Source organism: Capra hircus, chromosome 11, assembly GCF_001704415.2.
Source record: "Capra hircus breed San Clemente chromosome 11, ASM170441v1, whole genome shotgun sequence".
NCBI lineage: Eukaryota > Metazoa > Chordata > Mammalia > Artiodactyla > Bovidae > Capra > Capra hircus.
In genome coordinates, this window is record NC_030818.1 from 71,405,304 (window position 1) to 71,430,008 (window position 24,705).

At 36.3% G+C, this 24,705-nt stretch overlaps 1 protein-coding gene across 1 annotated transcript in view; it reads right to left on the bottom strand.

Annotated features, from left to right (window-relative positions):
* The window catches only part of BRE (brain and reproductive organ-expressed (TNFRSF1A modulator)), a 402,733-nt gene that overhangs the window by 257,856 nt on the left and 120,172 nt on the right, over nt 1-24,705 (bottom strand). The window contains exon 6 of the mRNA XM_005686868.3: nt 9,518-9,592. Coding sequence (XP_005686925.1) covers nt 9,518-9,592 — 75 coding nt within the window. The remainder of the gene's footprint in view (nt 1-9,517; nt 9,593-24,705) is intronic.

The window sequence follows — 24,705 nt, forward strand, 5'->3', positions numbered from 1 at the left end:
TGGGTTTTTATCTGGAGACTTTTATCAGGAATGGATGTTTGGTTCTGCCAAATGTTCTTTCTGTGCCTATTAAGATGATCATACACTCTTTCTTTTTTTTGTTTAGTAATACGGTGAATCATATTGTTGGTTTTTCAAACATGCAGCCTATCTTGCATCCCTCGGATAAACTCCACTTAGTCATGATATATGTTACCTTTTTTTATATACTGCTGTATTGAATTTCAATACAATACAAAATTTTATTTTGAATTTTGCACCTATATTCATAAAAGACATTCATTTGTATTTCTCTTTTCTTGTAATATCTTTGTTTGATTTTTGTTATCAGGTAATGATATCCTCACAAAATCAGTCAGAAAGCACTCTCTCTTTTCCAATTTTCCAAAAGAATGTGTAGAATTCATGTATTATTTTTCCTTAAATAACTGATGAACCTAACCAGTGAAGGCATCATGTGCCTATGGTTTCCTTTACAGGAAGGTATTTAACCATTAACTATGACGGACATAAGACTATTCAAGTTAGCCATGTCTTCTTGAATGTGTTTTGGTAAACACTGAAAAATTTTTAAAATATAAGAACACATACGCCAACATGTCACTGCCCATCAGAGTGATGATGACATGTTACCACACCATGTAGCCTCTAGAAAACTTCACTACTCAATCTAGAGGTAAATAAATTCTTAATTTTATTTTGAACATAGTTTTTACTTCATGGACCCTCTAAAATGGTCTTGGTGACACCAGGAGTCCGAGGACCACACTTTTGCTGAGTACTAGGCTATGCAATAGAGGTTAAGAATAGCATCACCATCAATATTCCAGGATTTTATGTTAAAGACTATTTTCATGAAGTAGCCACATACTGAACAGATATTCAAAGCAGTATAGACTACTTTTCCAGAGTTAGCACAAAGTTTGAAAAACCTAAATTATTGTCCATCTTGCTTCAAGGGAGCCAAAGCTTTTTATAAGCACCCTTGGAACAAAGAATGACACCAACATTGTTTCTGGGTGTCACCCATTTCAACAATACAGTCATCATTAAAAAAAAAAAAAAAAGCCGCAGTAAATGGATTCAAGAAAGGAATGGGATCTTCAGAAAAATAGTAGAAAGAGGGCAAATATCACTATGACATTATTTTGTAACGAAACTAAGATCAAAATATAAGTGCACTGTTAAAATTTGTTTTAAAATATTTTATAAAAGAAAAAACAAAATCCCTCTCTACCAGTTCTGTATTAGACGCCAACCTAATCAAGGGCTGAAGTTTCCTTTTGCTACTCCAAATCCTGGTGGTGCATTTATAGAGAAAAAAAGGAGACTGAAATATTGTCTAACAGTGAATACAACACCCAGCTCAGGGAAAAAGAACAAAACTGAAAACCCCAGGATACTTAAGAGATTGCTGTGTCTCAGGATAAGGGAGGCAAGGGCAGCCAGGGTCCTAGAAGACAAGATATGAGCCAGAACAGTACTTCTCAAAATATCTACGATAAAGGAGACACTACTGTTTGTTTGCTTTTTTTTCTAATCCTTCACAGATTGATGGCTTCATAAAATACATTTAAAATGAGTTATTATAAAGAGAAAAAAATTTAAACATCAAAACGCAAACCCAGTATTTTTATCATTACAGTCAACAGACATATGATTATTCTGTCAAATTGCTTTAAATGCTTCTAAAGACTATCAATTCTGTACTTATTTCTTCATGAGTAAAAACATATACTTTGGATAGCACTGACTAGAAGGTTCTGACTATACCGTTTCCTCTCCTCCACTTTCTCAGGTTGATCACTGAGTTAGGTGAGTAAGCACACCACCTACATGTATGAAAACTTCCATCGAGTCTGAAACATGGTCACCTTGAACCTTAATATTCAGTTCTACATTCCTTGAACCCTGACTACCGGCCTCATTTCCCTCTTCCTTCTCCCTAGTCATTTTATATACTGTTTCCTGGCAGATTTCTCTTCCTGAATACAATCCCAATCATAGTACTACTCAAAACAGTCACTAAACTCCATGGTTGAATATTTAAGACTTTATCTATATCATTCCCACCTCTGGTGGCTCAGAGGTTAAAGCGTCTGTCCACAATGTGGGAGACCTGGGTTCAATCCCTGGGTCAGGAAGATCCCCTGGAGAAGGAAATGGCAACCCACTCCAGTATTCTTGCCTGGAGAATCCCACAGATGGAGGAGCCTGGTGGGCTATAGTCCACAATGTCGCAAAGAGTTGGACACGACTGAGTGACTTCACTTTCACTTCTTTCACTTTCTATATCATTATGTATATTTAAAAATGCCTTTCCTTTCTTATTTCTCACTAGTCTGTACACATATTCTGTCATTTAAGCAAACTAAACTGTTCCACTATTCTCCAAATGTTCTTTCCTTGCCACCTAAAACCATGCTCATACTTTCTCTATCAAAACAAGTCTTTTAGGCCCATCTCGAATATCACCTCCTTTATAAAGGTCTTTTCTACCTAGATGTAATCTCTCACCAATCCACTAAAGAACTCTGTACTTCTCTTATGGTACTTAATTTATTATGACTTGCATTACTATTGTCTATGCAATCATCTTACACACCAAACCAGATTTTACTGTTATTTGAGTTGTATGCAGGCTGATTGATGAAAACACATTAACAGTAACAGATGACAGTGATAAACTGACACTACCCCTGTCAAGTGCCAGGCAGTAACTTTATGATGTGAGTAGGGGAAATGTCACCACTGAGAAAACAGCTCCAAAAAACAAAAGAGTCAACCTGTAATGATCATATCTTACAATTCTTGTTACCCTCACTGAACTATCTGGTTTCAATCCACACTTTCCTTTCTGAATTATAGGTGGCAATACTTCCCCCATAAATGAGCTGGTGGGGGAAAAAAGAAATCAATATTAAGGGATTCATCTATACTTTGCCTTAAAAAACCAATTACATAAAACAGGATTAGTAAAATAAGGAGGTTTAGTTTTTCTTCACAAGCTCAATAAATACAAATTAATGGTGATGATCAGAGGTCTAATGAACATTGACCTGATCAATCCTATCTGAAGCTTTGTGCATATTTCTGGGCACCACAGTTTAAGAGAGATGCCAGCAATCTGGAATACCTACTGAAGAGAAGTACAAGGACAGAGAAGGATTTAAAGACTTATGACATATAAGTAGAAAGGACAAAAGATGCCTAGCCTATAAAAGAACAGAATCTCTGGCTGTTTGAATATAAGTGCTTCTGCTATAAAGTGAAAAACTGCATTCCTTTAAAAAACTGCATTCTAATAAATCACACGTTAAAAATAAGAGGCTTATGAGAAAACTATGGCAAGTCTAGACTTTACCTTACAGTTGCCTGTACAACTCTGTAACTGTAGCATTAACAAAAACCAAAGTATATTCAGTGAAACTACTAATATACCTAAAATGACATGTTATAGTTGTAATAAACAAAGAATTATTATACTAAGTATAGGACTTTTAAAAAGCTGAAGATAACTTAATGAAAGGGGCGACAAGGAAAGCCTGAAACAGCTGAGTTACAGGAAAACGTAGAGGGACATCATCATCAGAAGTTATAGCAGAGAAGCAGGTTTTGGACAAAATGTAATGATGCCAGAGAGAAAGAACTCTGGCTTATTGTCTTATGTTTGTTTCTTTTCCACAAAGATGGGAAGAAGCTATGCAGTAAATACTTAAAAACAGAATGTACAGCAAAACTGAGCCAAGTGGAAGGAATGACGTGAATGGACATTGGGTGCCATACAAGAACCCTTCACAGATTGCTAAATTCATCTGCACTAGTGAACTTTCATCCAGCTGCTATTTGGTGGTCAACCTATTAACTATAAACCATGGCAACTTTTGCCTTATACTGATATACTTCCACTATTTATCAATCATGTATGAACTAATTCATGATACTAAAGCATTGTTATGTAATAGAATACACTCTACTTGAAGAACTAACAAGATATATGGGGACAAGGCAACAAAGCTGGTCAACAAATAGTGATCTGAGACACAGCTCCACTATAAAATTATAATTTAGAGGAAAAAACAAAAGCATACCATAAAAAAATAAAAGCAAAAGAAAACAGTAAAACAATAAAACAAAACCAAAAGGAGAAATTTCACAGAAGCTGCCTGTGACTATTCTTCATTTTCTGTAGGGAAAAATATTATGTTCAGATTACCATAAATTATATACAAAAATTGGGGGCAAGTGAAAATTTGGGTTTTGAATTCTAGATTGGGGGAAAACAGGACAGAAGAAAAAAGAAGCAGTAACTATAACTCTATCTTAATTTCAATGAAGTGCTTTCTTCCTAGAACACAATAAATTCAATACTTTGAAATATAAATTAATGACTAAATAAAATCAAAACCATTTCTATTCTGCACTTACTCCAAGCTCAGAAGTGTATTAAGTACTACCATCTTCATCATCTCACTGATATTCCCAACAACCCAATATGGTATGCAATAGCCTGACCACATTTTAACAGTTAGGGGAACTAAGACTTGGAAGAGAACTTAGTAAATTATATGCTGCTAACAGACTGTTTAAGAGAGAAGGTGGAATAAAGGGAGGAAGAAAATAAGGAAGGAAAGGAAGAGAGGAAGAAGAAAAGAGGCAGGGAGACTACAACCAAGCTCAAGGTACTAGTTAAATAAAAATAAACAGACCACAGTATTAAAAAACAACTTGAACTCCGTGAACCAAATCTCTTTTTTCTCATCTTTCTATGATGATACTGTAAAGCAATATTTATCCCACTTTCCATCCTATAATTTAGGAAAGGGGACTGGCAAACAACTGCCCACAGTCTAAAGCCAATTTAATGTCTGGTTTTTTGTAAATAAAGTTTTATTGGGACCCAGATATAATCATTCATTTAGATACTGTCATAGCTGCTTTCACGCAGTGACAACAGAGTTAAGTAGGTGATGGAGACCACACGGCCTGCAAGCCTAAAATTTTACTATCGTGCCCTCTAGTGCAGACATCTAGAGCCCCTGATCTAGAGTATGCTTTTCTCTAAGCCCTGATTCTCTACAGAAGGGAGGTGGGAAAAGGACAATGAACTAAAAGCAGTCATTTGTCTCCTCCTTAATGAAGGAAGAAAGGGAAATATCCTGCAGGCTATTTCTAGACCATCTCACTACTTTCCACATGATTAAGTCTCAAATGCAAATTTGGCTCAATTTTAGCAATGATAAATCAGAATTATTACTGGAATAAACAGCACTCTACTTTTGTGGCACTTTCTTCCAGGTACACATTCCTACTTTTATAAAAGTATGCCTACTCCTATTTGATTAGACAGAAACTATTTCCTTTCAGATAAGATGAGGGTTTCCTGGGAATTTTTTATGGTCTTTCAAGCACCAGACAGCTGTTTTAAGACTAGATTTCACAGGAGTGAATTAAAGCAGTCTTTATTTATAAAAGCTGCTTATTAAGTGTGACTTTATTGGATCCAAAAAATTTCATAAACTAAAAAGTTTCAAACTTTGAAGCATCATCTAATGAATGGTTCAGAGAAAAAAATTTTATAAGGATAAAATTTATTTTCACTAAATAAAAATTCGTTGAATTTATATTCATTTACCAGGATCAGGGGGATTTTTAATATTTGCTATCTTATGTTTTATGAGAAACAACTACAATCAATATATTATATATCACTCTAACAAAGCTTGCTATATTTTTAAAAAGAAACTATTTGGGGGAAGTTATCAGTTTCCTTCCTAGCAAATATGCAAAATTAAATGGACTTTCAAACAATTCTGCATAATAAAGGACAAAGCAAGTATTCATCCAAAGGGGGGGGGGGGAATCCAGGGAGATTAATCAGCCTAATTCTCTTTTTCTGGCTGCACAGAATGCAAAATCCTCCCCTCTTCCTAAAGGAAGGTAAGAAGAGTGAGGAATTTTAAAACTGCAAATTAACTAAAATTCAGTCTTCCGATGACAAGTCACAAAATGTGACTATCATACACACACTTCTTAAATGATCATGCTATTACCTCTTTCCCCCTACTATATAAAAGAATGACAGCAGCCCACTCTTACCACCTTTACTGAACACAGTACTGGAAGCCCTAGTCATAGCAATCAGCTAAGAAAAAGAAATAAAAGGAATCCAAACTGGGAAGAAGTAAAATTGTCACTGTTTGCAGATGACATGATAATATACATAGAAAATCCTAAAGATAACAGAAAAAGACTACTAGAGCTCATCAATGAATTCACTAAAGATGCAGAACACAAAATTCATATACAGAAATCCATTGCATATCAACACACTAACAAAGAACTACCAGAGAAAGAAATCAAGAAAATAACTGCATTTATAATCACATCTATAAAAATAAGATAACTCGGTATAAACTTACCTAAGGAAGTAAAACACCTTTATGCAGAAAACTATAAGTCACTGATGAAAGACACTGAAGATGACACAACAGATGGAAAGATATAAAATGTTCATACACTGGAAGAATTAAATCATTAATTCTTGATCATACAACACAAGGCAACCTACAGATTCACTACAACACTCATCAAAATATCAATGGCATTTTCCCACAGAACTAGAACAGAGAATTCTAAAATTTGTATGAAAACACAAAAGACCCCAAATAGCCAAAAGAATCTTAAGAAAGAGGGACAAAGCTGGAGGGATCACATGCCCTATCTTCAGACTACACTACAAATCTACAGTAATCAAAATAGTATGGTACTGACACAAAAACAGACGTACAGATCAATGGAACAGAACAAAGTCCAGAAATAAACCCACATACTTATGGTCAATTAATATATGACAAAGGAGGCAAGAATATACAATGAAGAAAAGACAGTCTCTTCAATAAACTGTGCTTGGAAAATTGGACAGCTACTTGTAAAAGAATGAAATATGAACATTTTCTCACATCATATACAAAAATAAACTCAAAATGAAGTAAAGACCTAAATGTAAGCTCTGAAATCATACAACTCCTACAAGAAAACATAGGCTGAACACTTTTTGACATAAATCACAGCAGTATTTTTTGGATCTGTCTCCTAAGGCAAAGAAAACAAAAGGAAAAATAAATCAACAGGACTTAATTCAACTTAAAAGCTTATGTACAGCAAAGGAAACCATCAACAAAATGAAAAACGGGAGAAAACATTTTCAAATGATATAACCAATAAGGGGTTAATATCCAAAGTATACAAACAGCTCATATAACCCAATATCAAAAAAAAAAAAAAACCATACAAATAGCTCTAGAACTCAATTTAAAAAATCAAATAAAAAAGACCTAAATAGAAGGGGCAGAAGATCTAAACAGACATTTCTCCAAAGAATACATACAGATGGCCAACAGGTACATGATAAGATGCTCAACACTGCTAACTATTAGAGAAATGTAAGTCAAAACTACAATAAGGTACCACCTCGCAAAAATCAGAATGGCCATCGTCAAAAAGTCTACAAATAATAAATGCTGGAGAGGGTATGGCGAAAAATGAACCTGCCTACACTGATATTTTTTGTCCTGTTGTTTTACTCTCTTTGTAGGAACTAAAAGATCCAGAAAGACATTAGTGCTGCAAGGTAGGCGTTTTACTTAGAGTAGAAAAAGTACTTCATTGTACTTTGGGAGAGGGAAAAAAAAACACCTTCCAATTTTGCCAAATAGGTTCTACCTTTTTCCTATCTGACTGGCAAGGAAAGTAAGGGCATAACAACATAAAGATAGAATTCTTAGAATAGAAAATACAGAAATTTGATTTTGAAGAGGGAAAAAAATTACATAGATTATGATCCAAGAAGTGTGTTTTTTTCTTCCTTTGACCTTCAAGAACATGAGCAGAGGCAACACTAAGTTCAAATAAACAGGATAACCATTCAAACTGATAAGGCCCAACAGATCAAAACAAAGACACTGTAACTATAAATTAAGGATTAAAGTGACTATGTGAATAATAATCCTCTTGTATACTGTTAAATTTTGTTTTAAATGAGCAGAAATAGAGTTTTAACTGGACATATGTAAGTCAGTGAGTCTGTTACGTAAGAGTCTCCAAGGAGACTTTGTTATTCTAATAGAGCACCGTAACTGTTGAAACCAAATTAATTATGCTTGGTAATTACAGGTCTAATATGTCTATTTTCCACAACAGGAGTATTGAGAAACTAATATAAATTGCTAACTTTCATTCTCACTTGGATTTCACAACTCTTGGATACAGAGTGGGAAAACAGTCAACTAGAAATTAAAAATGAAAATTTAATGAGGCACAAAAATCCCATGTTTTACTTAGGGGGTAAAAAAACTAATAAATTCCATGGGTAGAATGCTAAAAAAAAAAAAAGTCCTAATATTTCCTATGGTCTATAGTTTATATTCTATCAGACTATACTTTAATTCCAATCACTATCAAGAATAATCTCATGTTATTTATGACTACAATAATACACAGGAATATTTGCATGAGGATTTTGTCTTCTCTCTAGACTGTAATAAATATGATTAACTCTCTGAATAACATCAAATTTGGAAGGCAGAAATTTTTCTCACGTTACAGCAAAGCTATATCACCACAGGCTAAATACGGCTGAGGCGATACCCAAAACCACATCCACGAAAAACTCAGGCCCCTGTCTCAAGGGTTCCTGTTCCGAACTTGCCAGTTCACTGGTCCATAGTTTCTTTCACCTGACTTTCCTGGTGGCTCAGTGGTAAAGAATCCGCCTGCCAATGCAGGAGACCCAAGTTCGATGCGTGGGTTGGGAAGATCCCCTGGAGAAAGAAATGGCAACCCACCCCAGTATTCTTGCCTGGAGAATCCCATGGACAGAGTACTCTGGTGGATTACAGTGCATGGGGTCACAAAGAGTCAGACACAACTGAACTACTAAACAACAACAATCACAGTCTGGTGTGGATTTGGGTTCCACCTCTCCTCTACAAAGCATTTTGCAGACCCCTTCCCAAAGCAGCGGCTCCCAAGCCATCCCCTGCCCTCATTGTATTTTAAAGTACCATATACACTGGCGTAATTCAATTCTGGATCTCTCTAGGGCAGTCCAACTTTGAAGATGCCTGAGATCAAGTGCTAACATAAATAAAGAAAATGAAATGCCCTGTAGCACAAAACAGTTAATATGCAATCCTACTTAGAGACAAAATGAATATTAAGGTAATTTTTAAGAGTCTTTCATCCCCAGAAGATCATTAACTAAAGGGAGTCTTTTTCCCAAGGTTTAATTTGTTTATACTAATTTTATCTTATATGGAAAGTCCATTTTGAATTTATTTTTTAGGGCTATAATTTTAGCTCATAGGTAACTAGCTCACTGGATCTTCATGCAATAAAATTTTTAATAGAATTCATCATCTCAACAAAATGTTGGCAAAACATACAAATATTCAAAGTTAAATAATGACTTAAAAAGCTCAAATGCATTCTCATAGTGATAATCATACATTTTTACCTTGAGCAGGTACGTGGGAATATTGCTGAAATCCACTGGCAACTTCAAAAGGAAACGAGCTGAAAATTCACCAGTCTGCAAGAAAGAAAAAAGGTTTAATAATAAGATTAAAATAAAAAATAGATTATGAAGTGACAATTACAGCCAAGGCCACAAGTTCAACCTATTTGAACTGTAGGCATCTTCAATTTGGGTTTCCTAACATCAAGCAAGAAAAGAAAGTTGGAAAAGTAGGAGAGGATCAAAAAGCATTATTAAATTATTAATTACTAAAAAATACAATTAGAATTTTTAATCTGCATTTTAAATGTGCACTAGAATTATAATGCAGTAGTATTACCTTTCTGTTTTTTAACAGTATGAAAAGAATACATGAATGTGTGATTTTTTTAAATCCAAACAATAGGCACAGACCTGCCCATTCTGATTTACTAAAGCATTCAGACCATTTCACTAATATTTATAACCCATAGGCTATTGACATAAATCACCATCCTTTCTACTACATTTGGAAGTAAGAACAAAGGTCAAACTTCTATCCACATATATAAAGGAGTGTATCAGCAGGTACCCCAAATAAGACTCCTGATGATCTGTTAATATCATCATCAACTAAAATTTTTCAGCAGTTCTATGAACTAGTCTCTACAGGAAAGATATACAGAGGTTTTGTGATTTAAAACATTCAACCAAGTTAAATAATAACTTCTATTTTTTTCCTAAAACAGAAAACTTATATAAAAGAAAAAAGTTTCCCTCTCATTTTAAAATGGGAAATCATCATAATTTATTGTATTTTTTATGATGGGAAAGACTAAGGAATGACATTAAAAAAAAAAGAAAAACAACTCTGTCATGGTCTAGAAGGAAGGGTTTTTCCACCTGTGCTATGGCAGACACCTCAGAGTTCTAAGAAGGTGAAGGTAAAGTCGCTCAGTCGTGTCCAACTCTTTGCGACCCCGTGGACTGTAACCTACTAGGCTTCTCCGTCCATGGGAATTCTCCAGGCAAGAATACTGCAGTGGATTGCCATTTCCTTCTCCAGGGGATCTTCCCGACCCAGGGATCGAACCCGGGTCTCCCACACTGAAGGCAGACGCTTTAACCTCTGAGCCACCAGAGTTCTAAGAAACTTCTGCAAAGGCAACAAAGAGGGGCGCTGAGGTAGTAAAGTTCTAGGTCTTTCAGTCTCTCTGACACCAAGCCTGCAGTGCAGCTTGGGATTTCCTTATGATACCATGGGTTTTCTTATGATGTGCTGTTTGAACAAAGAACTCTTGGGATGAGCTAGAACTACTCTAAAGAGTGGTCTCTGCCTTTTTCATATTATGACCACTACAGAGCTCCCTGAATCTCTACCTCTTCCCTCCTGATAAAACAAGCACTTCAAACTCCCTAACACATCTTTAAATACAGCAAGCATTTATAAATATTTTTTATGGATGGGTGGATGAACACACTTAAGGATGTATGCACACCTCTTACATAAGATTTCAGAAGAGTCACCACTCCTTTCTACAAATACCCAAGTGACTGGCTTCAAGGTCCTGGCCCTAACTGTGACCTAAAACCTTGAAAATGCAAACAGAAATATAAACCTTGAGCTCAAAAGATAAAAATGATAGCTACCATCCACATATTTGTGCATGCAACATTTTTTAACTAACATCAATCTCTGGCTAAGGACAGAGTACTTCTTCAATCCCACAAGCCTAATCCCATGACAGAAAAGGCAGAAAACAGAGAACCAAATGGCCAGAATCAATGCTGAGGTCCCAGAAGTCATCATGCCACCAGGAATGCCAATGGTGAGAAATGATGCTACTCCTTAGGGCTCAACAGCTGTGCTCTTCCTTTGATATTTATCCCTCTTTTCAGTAAATGCTAATTCCATTCTTCTGGTCTCTCAAGCCAGAAACCTCAGAATCATCTTTGACACAGTATGGAACCCTAATCGCACAGGCTACTCACAATCGAACACTTAAGAGAACAGTTAAGAGCCACTTAAGGGTCTATAAACAGCTCGTCATGATGGACGGGAGGAGAAGGTTTGTGAAAGAGTCTGATAAAATTCTTACCTTCTGTTATAGTCCCAGATTACTAGAAAGTGTGGTTTTAGTGTTCTGTGAAGCTGCTAGAGGACTAACATACCCTGTGAAGTGTTAAGTACAAGAGGTCATACTTTGAAACGGGTATGTATGGGAGAAACAGAATTATACAGGAACTTACAAGACGGGAATATGAGGCTTTTCTGCAGGCTCAGAGGGTAAAGAGTCTGCCAGCAATGCAGGAGACCTGGGTTCCATCCCTGGGTCGGGAAGATCCCCTGGAGAAGGAAATGGCAACCCATTCCAGTGTTCTTGCCTGTAGAATTCCATGGACGGAGGACACTGGCAGGCTACAGTCCATGGGGTCGCAGAATTGGACACAACGGACCAACTAACACATAAGAGGGTAATCCAGCCCAGTGAGATTTTGGAAAGAACAGAAGTCTCCCTTGAGTGATGCATACAGGGCTATAGAGGGAGGAAAACTCATCAAAGAATACAGGTTCCCAGCAATGGTCCCCCTTATCCATCTTCTGTAAACTCTATTTTTTCCTCTTTATCCACTCACTCCCATTAATGTGCAAACATCATTTGAAAGGTCTCTTCAAGTCCCATCTCATTCCTCTGTTCTACTATACAAAATTATCTTCTCTAGAGATTAGTCTATATTTGAGGTCTACATTTTCTCTTTTATTTTTCTCTCCAAAAGCCTCTTAAGTCAGCCCTGCCGCCACATCCCTCTCCCAAAGCAGCTCACGAAGGTCACCAGTGACCACACCATTGCCAAATCTAACGTCCTATCTCAGTCTTTATCTTCTAACTGTTCTATCAGAAGCATTCCAGCATAGCTGATCACTCTTTTCCTGGAACTTTCTCTACTTGATTTCCAAGAGCCAGTCTCTCTGAGCTTTTTATTTCACTGGCCCTCCCTCTGGTCTCCGCAATCTCTTAACACTGGTGGGTACCAGTGCTTCTCCCCAAGACCTCTTTTCTTTACCCAGGTGACCAGGTGACTTCATCCAGGTTCCTGATTTTATGCCTGGAGGGTTCTCAAATATTTTATCGCCATCTCAGATCTTTTTCTACTTCAAGTTTCATTTATTCAGCTATGACAACAAAAACCCAAATCTTGATTTTGTACTTTCCTTTTCATATTCATTCCTCGTTTCAGAGAATGGCGATTTCTTTCTATCTCTCAAGCCAAAAAACTTCAGCATCACTCTTGACTTTTATGTTTCTCTTGCTTCCACATTCCAAGTGGCAGCAAATCCTGCTGACTCTACTGTCAATTTATATCCTCAGTCCAGCCACATTCCACCACCTCCATAGCCGCCTGACCTGAGCCATTGTTATCTCCAGCCTGGATGACTGCAACCACACCTAAACGCTTCAGCCATCACTCATGTGCAAATGATTCCCATCACCACAGGAAGAGAGATCCTTTCAATGTTCGTCAGATTACGTTTCTCCTTGGCTCAAAAGTCTCAGATGGTAGGGATTTAGCTTCTTCATAGAGGCATCTGACGAGGTAACAACTCATCTAAAATGTGAAAGAGGTGAGGAAGTAAACCATATGAAACATGGGCGGAAATATCTCAGGTAAAGAGAACAAGCGTAAAAAGGCTTGATGCAGGAGTCCACCTGAATGTTCAAGAAACAGCAACAAGGTCAGTGTCTCTGGCATAAATAAGCACTAACACTGATCTCAGGTCTCCTAGAAACTTCCCCAGTGTGCCCCACTGCTAAACCCCTGTAGGCTATGCAAGAATCACTCATAAAATGAGTGAACATTAAATGCCTACTAGATAAACTCCCTACCAATCAATAAATAGCCATTTTACCTACTAGCCTAAAAATGTCAACCTGTAGGTTAAAATGTTAAAGTTAACAAACTCCGATCTTTTAGTTTGTTAGACTCAATGGCTCTTAGACTATTTTTGAAAACAACAACAAAAGAAGTGAAATGTGCAATTTAAAAAATTAAAAACTCTTCTACATATAAGGTAATCGGAAGATATTCACATATTTAGCCCCTGGACTCATTTGAACTGCCAGTTATTTTAGTCCATGGGCTGCATTTTAGCTCTTTTGCCCTATTTTAGCTTGCACAATGTATTTTTATTCTACTGGCTATTTTTGCCCAACATTCTTTTTAAAATGCTCAGACGGTCCCTACTTTATCCCTTCTCAAAATGTTGATCCTAGAACTAATATAAATTTATGTTTGGTGGCAAAAGACTGATTTATACAGCTAAATTCACAATAAAAGAAATGTTGATCTCAGGATTAATATTAATTTGTTTATCAGAAAAGGGCTGATTTACATAACTTAATAATAAAAAAGAGCTTAAAAGTGTGAAAAGAATTTGAACTTTTTGGAAACCATACAAAGTGCTTTATGATCTCTAACTTTCAAGCTTACTATACATTCTTTATTTTGCCTTTGAGAGAACAAAGAAAATTTTGCACTTGTTTCTAACAGCGTCAGAAATGTTGGAGACTAAGGTTCTAAAATTCAGTTTTCAGTTGCCACAGATTTTCCTTGCAACCTGTAAGTGAACCCTTTTATGGGAAACTGAGTAAACAGTGATTGAAAACATATCCTAATGTAAAATGTTTGAGCCCTAAACATTACATGAGGAGCCTAACACAAGTGAAAACTCCTCAAGTTCGACCTCAGACAGTGACTCTTCCTTTGTTTTTATATTTGAAGTTCCAACAGTTATTCAAGCAATTTACAGCCACTCTGTTGCAACATCAAAGACTGCTTCCATAGCAATCTTTCCTGTAAGCCGAAAAGGAGACATTTAGATGCAGCCAAGTCAACAGAATCATCTGATTTCCTTTTTGTCAATCCTTGGTCAAATCTTCTCTTCAATAGACGCAGAAGATGATCTGACCTACGACCGTTAAAATGTCAGCCATTCTGCCAACTGCTTTAATGGCAATCTCCCCAGCATTAGCAATAAATATGCACATCCTCCCTTTTCTTCAAGTTATAGTACATTGGCAAGTACCTTAAACTAACAGCGCTGAGTTTTGGCAGTTTATTAGGTCTAAGCTTTTCTTCTGGTAACAACAGCTGTGTCGTAGTTCTCTTTTCCTTTCAGAAGTGGCAGGTAGACATCTTGTGCAGAATGGATTCCAAAACAAGGTTGCTCTGCAAAGTGAAATTGTACTTCCTTTCTTAGAGACAGTCTGCTGTCAACAAACAAGCTGTTATCTGAAACTGACTGTCTTAATGCTTAGGTGGCTAAAAGCTAAGAAATACTCAAGAGTGACTAACTTCAGCTGGGTGACAGCTTGGTAAGGATGAATCTTCAAGTGGACTCAGAACCAACAGCCTAAATCTAGAGACTGTTCCTTGTTAAACACATAATTATCTACCACAGGTGAGAAGGAAAGCCAAGTTAGTCTAATTAGAACATCTCACACTTCACGAAAATGTTTTCTAAGGTATATCATTTAATTATTCCCAAAGCCCAGTTCAGTAGGTATAATTCATTTACATCTACTTTAGAAATGAGAAAACTGAGGCTTAGAACAGTCAAGAAACCTGCCTGAAGTCATTGAGAGTATAACAGACAGTCAAAACTCAACCTCAAGATTCAAAAGTTATTCATCTATTCATTACTGTAGATTAAGAGCCTCACATGTGCCAGGCCTTATATGAGGCACTACAAATACAGTGAGTAAAAGAAATATGATCCCTGCCCTCCTGGAGCTTATATTCTAGTGAGTGAGTGAGTCATTAATCCAAAGTAAAATAATACACCTATAAATTAAAACCTCCAAAAAATAATATCCATAAAAGGGCAGAGAGCTCTGACAGCATATTCAGGAAGACCTGGCCTGAAGCCCCTGTCCAAGCTTTGGGGCTCATTACTTGAGGCTACTTTAAAAAGCTGAGTCAAAAGACTGTGTGGAAAAATAAACAATCAATACCAGCCAGGAACTGATGAACGTCTTCTATTCTGAAGAAAAGACAAAATACCAGCCAGGAAAACTGTGAAGAAGAAAAGCAATGAAAGGAGGCTCGCTATACCAAACAGCAAAGCATCATATAGACACACAGTAATTACAGCAGGATAGTCTGCTGTGGCTTCAGGAGACATACTAATGGAACAGGAAATCAGTCCAGAAGATTTAGTGCCTGGTTGATAATGTGGGACAACTGGGTAGCCATCTAGAAATAAACAAGACTTAGGCCCATATTTCAGATCATATATAAGGAAAAACTCCAAGTGGACTAGGAATTTCCATGTAAAAACTGAAACCATATAGAGGAAAACACTGACAAATGTCTTTATAAAACCTGGCAGCAGGAATGACTTTATAACTCAAAAGCCGCAAAAGAATAGACAAACTTGACTACCGGATCATAAAACTGCTTGGATGATAAAAACCACCATCAACAAAGTTAAAAGACAACTGGCAAATTGAGGAAAGTATATTTGCAACTCCATCACAAACAGCAATGCTCTTAATGAAGAGATAAAAAACCCAAGAGAACAAAAAGAAAGGATAAACAGAAAATAAATACAAGAGACTCTTCAAGCATATGAAAAAAAAATGCTTAACCCCATTCGTACCAAAAGAAATACAAATTAAAACTAAACTGAGTATCAATTTTCACCAAACAGACTGGGAGAAATCTCTCAGCACTTTAAAGATAGCACTGCACTGTCTTCTGACCTCCACTGTTTTTGATGAAAAGTTAGTGGTGACACAAATAACTTTCACCTGTATGTAAAGTGTTCTTTTCTATGGTGGTTTAAGATTTTCTCTTTATGTCTGGTTTTCAGTATTTTGACTATGACGTGCCTTGTTTTTTCCCTGCATTTGTCTTGGTCGGGGTGTGTTGAGAGTCTTCGATCTGTAAATGCATGTCTTCCATTCTATTTGAAAATATCTGGGCATTATTTATTCAAATTATTTTCCTGCTTTCTTTCACACATATTAGACATTTAGATTTTATCCCATAAGCTCTGCTTTCCCTTCTAAGTATCAACCTCCCATCTAATATCTGCCTGCTTTTGATCACTCTCCAGTGCCTTAAGGCACATGGCTTTGTATCTGTGGATAGGTTAGTCTAACAGGAGCTACCTGGCCATTATGCAAAGCGAAACATGACAGAAATCTGCAAATATGCTTAATTTACGACTGGCAATGCTATGGAGAAACAACCACTCTCATATGTTGCTGCTGGCTTAATAAATTGTTATAAACATTCTGAGGGCATTCTGGTGAAAAAATTATAAACACATATATAATCTTTAATCCAATAATTCCATTTCTAGTTATTTATCTTATAGACATACTGGAACACAGGCAAAGTCAGATGTACAAGATTATTTACCACAGTGTTATCAGTAACAGTGAAAGATTTAAAACAACTTTAATGCCCAACAATAAAATTCATATTAAATAAATTACAGTTCAATTATTCAGTGTAATAATATACACATCATTTTTTTAAAGGAATGCTTATATGGAAAAAAGATCTGAGCTATATAAAGTCAGAAGTAAGCTGCAAAACAGGGTACGTAATACATGTTATTATTTGCATAAAAAGGGGGAATATGTCTGTATATAGGGGCTTTCCAGGTGGCACTATTCACTTTGAACATCTTCAGATAAAAAGAAATGTAGGCCCAAACATACACACCCATACATGCACACAACTACTTTTAGTGAATAAAGTAAAAACCTGAGAAATAAACTGTTGTGACAAGATCCTAAGTACTCGTAGTGACATACAGGTCAATATCCAATATAACAAATTCCATTACACAAACAATAAAAATGTCAGTGCCCCTGTCATGGGTTCTATTATTTTAAATAATGTTCAACGCCTAATAGTTCCATGCAGTTAAAAACAAAAACAAACAAACCTGGACAGTTATAAGAAGTGACTCTAATAGATTTCACTACCATGCTACACATTTTTCCAAAGGAGCAACCACAAGTTTATCCCTGCCACGGTGAAATGCCATCAGACTTCAACTCCCAAGTGGCATAAATTAAACAGAGATGATGAGAAGCCCCCTGTATCCCCTGCTCCATGTGGCAAAATGGTGTCACCAGAATATCTACTCCATCATCGTGGCCAGCAGTAAAAGGGTCACCCTCTTCCAGACCCTCTAGCTATTCTGATCCTTCTACGCAATTTGACATTATTTAACATTTTCTAACAGCCATATTTAAAAAGGTAAAAAAAAAGATGAAATTAATTTCAATAATATATATCCAGTATATCCAGAATACTATCATTTCTGCATATAATCAACATGAAAAATTATTAATGAGACCACTTTCTGTGCCAGTTCCCGGAACTCTGCTGTGTATTTCACATTTGCATACATTTCAGTTCAGACCAGCCACATTTCAAGTGCTCAGGAGCCACATGTGTGTTATAGGACTAGTATATGACACAGTTTGTTGTGATCCACAGAGTCAAAGGCTTTAGCATAGTCGATGAAGGAGAAGTATGATGTTTTTCTGGAATTCTCTTGCTTTTTCTATAATCCAATGAAGCTGGCAATTTGATCTCTTGTTCTTCTGCCTTTTCTAAACCCAGTTTGAACATATGAAAGTTCACTGTTCACGTACTGTTGAAGCCTCTGCCCTAAAATACTCGAATCACCTTGTTATAAAATGAATCAAACAAGGAGACCATAAGGATGAGATGACTCTAATGCCTTGGTAGCCAACTTAAGCAAACGGAAACCTAAGCCAGAATCAGTTCCCGTAAATGCCTTAAGATTAAGAAGAATAGCCAGTCACAAACAGCCAACTAGTCTTTCCCAAATAATGCAACCACTTCAAGCTCTAGCCAAACAACTGCCTTGCTTTTCTTCCAAGTCCTCTCTGTAAATCCCTTGCCCATAACTCTTAGCAGTAGAATGCTCCTAACCACCTTGCATCAACGTTTGCTCAAATAAACTTAAAAATTTTAGTATGTCCCAGTTTATCTTTTAACACTGCTCATATACTTTCCTTCAAACATAATACCACAGCAAGTTGGGGTGACAAAAGCATGTCACTGATTCAGATGAAGAACTATCATGAAATGGCTCCTTTCTTCTCTGCACAGTATTTTAAAATGTTGCCAGAGTTTAATTTATAAGCCATAAATTCTTAAAATCTTACCAGGATTTGTGGCCAGGTACAGCAAAAAAAAAAGGGGGGGGGGGTCTCCATCATATATCATTATTAAGAAAATTTCCACAAAAGGATAAAATCAGTTGCTAAAAAAATGTTTTATCTCACAGATCACCCACTGGTGATCTTTAATATGTAAAATATGTGAAAATATGTGGTTTTAGAACATCTCAAAACATTCTTCTCATAGCAGGAAAGAAAAATGCCTTTGATCAAAATATTAAGGATGACAAACTAACTTTGAGCTCTGGGAATTAAAACAAAAGCCAAAGAAAAATTCACAAATTTGCTTACTGTGCTTTGTTACTATTAACTGACATTGGTTCTTTAGATACTACTGACACAAGCAGGAAAGCAGTTAATTATTTACAGTATAAAGTGAGACCTTAAATTTTGTCCATTGAGAAAACTTATAGTGTACCTTTATGTTGATATATTGTATCAAAACAGTATATATAATTTTAGCATCTATAGCTTACATTGGGACATTCATCAAAATTAAAATTCTAATCTTAAAAATAACTGCTCAAATAGCAGTAGGGAGGTCTTTGTGGTAATCTGTATCTTAACTAGAGTGGTGGTTACAGGAAATTACTCATGTGATAAAATGGCATACACATACTTTGTATCAATGTCAATTTCTTGGTTATATAAAATATAACCACTGGGGAAAACCAGGTGAAGGGTATATAAGACCTCTCTGTACTATTCTGCAACTTCTTGTGAATCTGTAACTACTTAATATATCTTCTTAAAATTACTCTGATCATGCAGGAACATTAGAATTCTTCATTCTGAACAGGTAACCTTGCATCCCAATGTATCTTCTGTTTTCTCTCGATTTAAAAAAAATTTTGTTAAAAATTATAAAACCAGCACAGACTAAGAAAACAGTGTTCAAAACTCTACTCATTAAAAACTCTATTCATTAAAGGAGATGGACAAAGCAATAAGAGAAATGGCTTCATAAAAAGACCATGGTAAAGAATAATAAAGAGTTTGTGCTGATTTTTTTTAATTTTAGTGTTTACTTTCAAATGTGCACTTGCTGAAATCCTCTAACTGGAAACTGAGGAGAAAAAAGAGGAGTGTCTGCAGTGACATGGAGAACCAGTGTAATTCAAATTAACATGCTTGTCAGAAGGTTGACAGGAGACGAGAGCCTTCGCTCTCTCTTCTACATGGTTTTTAAATTTTTCCTTTTGCCAACTGATGGTAATACAGAAGAGGCATCTCAGGATTTTAAGAGCCTTGTACTTTTAGAGCAGAAATGGAAGGGTAAGAATGTAAACATATGTTCTAGAAAGAAAACTTCAGTAATGGCAAAGGTGGAAACAGAAAGAGGAATAGAAAGCCACCATCCTCTCAAATGAACATAGGATGTTGTAATCCAAAGGTCTTCAGTCATTATGCACAGTCTTAGATTCCTTACAGAAAATATTTATCAGGTGGACTAGTAGGATCAGGAGAACCACAATACATGGATTCACATTTAGCCCAGGAAGAACATATTGGTTCTTACTCTATTTTATTAAAAGAATATATTAGTTTTCATATTTTATTTCCTATATCAATTTATTTCATATTAAAATGTTTTCTTGCTACAATAAGACATAATAGATGTGATTTACTGATCTGTAAACCAGTCATATGAATACTTATAATTCTTGTCTCCCACATATGCTATGCCTATAAGTTTTTCTTTCTTGTTTGGGGGCTGCACCACATGGCTTGCAGGATCTTAGTTCCCCAACCAGAGAGAGAACCTGGGCCCCCTACAGTGGAAGTCCTAATCACTGAACACTGGGGAATTTCCCTCTGAAGTTTTTCTGCAACCATATAACCCACTGGCCTCCTCTACCTACAGTGCTACCTATCTCCACCTTCCTTTAGGGCCTATGTCAGTTTCGGTTCACCAGTGAAGGCTCCATATTTCCTTCCATTTCTCAATGATTGGGTCTTCTTCTGAATTCATATACAGGCTGTCCATCCCATTTGAGGCAATCCATTTAGCATTGCTATTTCATTTTTTACAAATACATGTTGAGTCTTCTTAACTGGATTTTAACACCTTCATGAGCAAAAGCCAGGACTGCTTTTTTTTTACTCCAACCATTAGCAGCATAGTAGAGTTTCTTTATCACTTGTATATTGGCTTAGCCCTGTTGAATTATATCTTACAGGTATGGTGCAGCATTCCAGAGCATATAAATATAATTTAAAATACTGATTCTGCAGTCTTTCAAAATAATTATCTTTCCAAGCTCTGTGTTATCAGAAAAACTGAAAAGCGTGCCTTTTAATTACCTAATAAAAGAATGAACAAAACAGGATCAAAGGAGCAGCTCTGTGACATTTCACAAAACATCTGGTGGCAAACTAGACGTACATCCAAACTCTTAGATGTAGCTCTTCCAGAGACTCAGACAACTAAGAAAGGAGCACACAGTAGAATACTAAGAGAGAATGACTGAATGCTTTACTGAAAATGAGACAATCTAATAATATTCACCTTCCTTAAAAGGATAAAATAAGTTTGCCATAACTGTTTCTTAGTTACCTAACTATTCTTCCAACTAACTATTGCATTCTTATTTAAATGCCTGCAAATCATCCACTTAAAGACCTGAGTGCAATTTCTTTTAAAAATCTCCAGTATGTTTTTACTTTCTACAGCCCTGAGGATCTTTCTGCTTCTCCATTTCTCAAAGATAATACCTCTGAAGCACATCTGCCCATTTCTTTGACTTCTTCAGCCCTGAAACAGAGCCCCCAGAAGGAGCGCAGCCTGGCCAACAACTTGATTTTAGCCAGGGAGCCCCACCTCGGACTTCTGACCACCAGAACTATACGGTAATATATCTGTGTTGTTTTAAGCTACCAAGGTCGTGGTAATTTGTTACAGCAGCAGTAGGAAACTAATACAGCCTCTGATTCAAAAGATCTCACCTCAAAATCAAACTCCTTTCTTTCTGCTAGGGTCCCATGTTTGTCAACCAAATTCTTGGGGTATATTTGAATTCCAGTATCAAGTTGTCCTTTACCGTATTCCTGAAGCAGCACATCAAGCTCCAATGTGTTTCACTCTGTAAGACTCACCTTTATGTTCTGTTTTTGGACCAGGAACTAACTCATATACCTACATTTTTACTTTTAGTGTCTCAACTCCTACTTCCATTGATCTCCTCCTTGGGTTGGTTTGCTGTAAGCTTAACCCCTAATTGTCCACATTGTCTTGTTACAGGGTTCTCAGTTTCTTTACTTCCCCTCAGTCCATAATCATTGCCCTGATGCTTACAAACTACTCAACAGCATATGAAAATAAACTGGGGGTAAACATAGCAGTAGTAGGTTTTATAAGTAAAGAATGGAGAATCAGTAACATTAAATTGAAAGTTTTAAATATACTATAAATTCAAACTACCTATACTCCTACACTCAGAAGAACTACAACTCAAGTATTAGCTGGGCCAATGAACATAATTTCAAACATTCTTAGATCAGAAATGGCACCATAAAACTGCATAAATTTAAAGTCAGCCTTAATATTAAAAGGGGGAATTAGGTAGGAAGGAAAATCCTAAAAACTAAAGACCAATTAGTTTGACAGTGATTCCTGTCTTTAAAGGAATCTATCAGTACTAAAGACAACACAAACAGGTTCATCAAGAAGTCATGCCAAATTAACCTGACAACTCTTTTGAAAGGACAACTAAGTTGATAGTTTAATATGAGAAATGCTTGGATTAGAGGATAAACTAAATTCAGTAAAGTTTTCCTTACTATCCATATGAATAGACTAAAGTTTCAAAACAACATTTTAAAACCTTGAACTCTGCACTACTTGTAGAAATATAAAATGGTGCAGCCACTATGGAAAACAGTACAGACATTTCTCAAAAAAAAATTAAAAACAGAATTAGCAATATGATCCAGCAATCCTACTCTGGGGGATGTATTCAAAAGAATTCAAAGGAGTATCTTTGCACATACTCAGGTGTAGTCAGCCTTATTCATAATAGCCAGGAGGTGAAAGCAACACAAATGTTGACTGACAGATGAATGGATTCACAAAATGTGGCATAAGTGTACACTGGAATACCAAGCAGCCTTAAAAAGGAGAGAAATCCTGTCACACGCTACAACGCTGATGAACCTCAAAGACAGTATGCTAAGCAAAATAAGCCAATCACAAAAAGACAAATGCTAGATGATTCCACTTATCTGAGGTGTCTAAAGGAGTCAAAATCATACAGACAGGAAGTAGAAAGGTAGCTGCCAAGGGCTGCAGAGAAATGGAGCTAGTGTTTATTTTATTTTTTTTAACTTTTTATTTTTACTTTATTTTACTTTTTAATACTGTATTGGTTTTGCCATACATTCACATGAATCCACCACGGGTGTACATGCGATCCCAAACATGATTGGTCCAGAGTTTCAGTTTTACAAGATGGAAAAGCTCTGGAGAGTGACTGCACAACAATGAGAACAAACTCAACACTACTGCACCGTATATTTACAAATGGTTAAGATGGCAAATTTAATTTTACGTGTCTTTTACCACAATAAAATAAACAAAATAAATTTACAAAATAATAACAAAAAAAAACCTTGAACTGAACAAACAAGATGATTTGTAACAAGGATAAACTTCAGTCCTACTGATTCAACGGCATTAATCACATGTAAGACCTTGGAAAACATGTCCTTTGAGAAAGAGCTGAAGAGCAAAAAGGGAGAGGTATGTTTAACCTAAGAAAAGAAAGACTGAGAGAAATCTGAGAGGCTTAACACAGAGAAGGGAACCTAAACTTACTCTGTGCTTAAATAAACTAGAGTTTACTCATTCATTCATTCACTCAACAAATGTTTATGGAATGTAAACAATATGCCAGGCACTGTTCTAAGTATTTATGATATTTCCAGTGAACAAATATCTCTGCTTTTGTGGAATTTTACATTCCATTGGGAGGAGACAAACAACAAACATAATAAGTAAGTGTGGTAGGCTCCCGATGATCTCTGGGGGTACTCATTCTTATGTAATGCCTCCCCTGTGTGTACGCTGGACTTAAGCAGAACATATCAAAAGTTTTTTATAGACACGATGCTAGTGCACATTTAATAGGCTACAGTGTAGTGTAAATTAACTCATATGCGTATTCGGAAACCAAAAAATTCATGTTATTTTGATATTTGCTTATTTGCAGTGGTCTGAAACCAAACCCAGTATTTCCCAAGTATGCAAGTACATGAAATGTTCAGAAAAGAAAATCTAGATCAACAGAAACTAGATTAGTGGTTGCCCAAAACTGGGGGTGGGAATAGAATTAACTATAAATGGGCATTGAGGGATATCACTGGGATGATGGAACCATTCAAAAACTGGATTGATGGTGGTTGTTCCACTAGCTTTACATTTAAAACGGGTAGATATATGATATCAAAATAATACCTCAAAAAAAGCTGTTTAAAAAAATTGGGGGTGTTAATACAGGCATTCCTAAGAAAGTCACATAGGAGTAAAATCTTTAAGGAGGAAGGGCATTAGCTTTGTGATTATACAGGGGAAACAAGCCAGATGACAGGAAAGCTATGCACAGACCCAAGGGCAGGGGCATGTCTGGTGTGTCTGCAGCACAGCGAGGCACTAGTGTGGCTGAGATGATTATTTTTAGAAAGCAAAGCAGGAGATGAAGAGAGCAAGAACGATGGATGGAGGATGGTGGTGACGGGAATCACGCTGAGCTCTTTGATACCCCTGGAAAGACGGTGGCTTTTACTGTGAGAAAAAAAGAGAGGGATATGAAAGTTCTGGGCAGAGGAGTGATACACTCTGACCTGTGTCTCTGAAGGATCACACAATGTAAAAGAAGTTATAAAAGGCTCCACATAAGCTAGTTAGCTCTGGAGTTACTGACCTCTCTCATCTGACTGAGATACGATAGACTTTCTCATAATGCAGAGTTTTTAAGA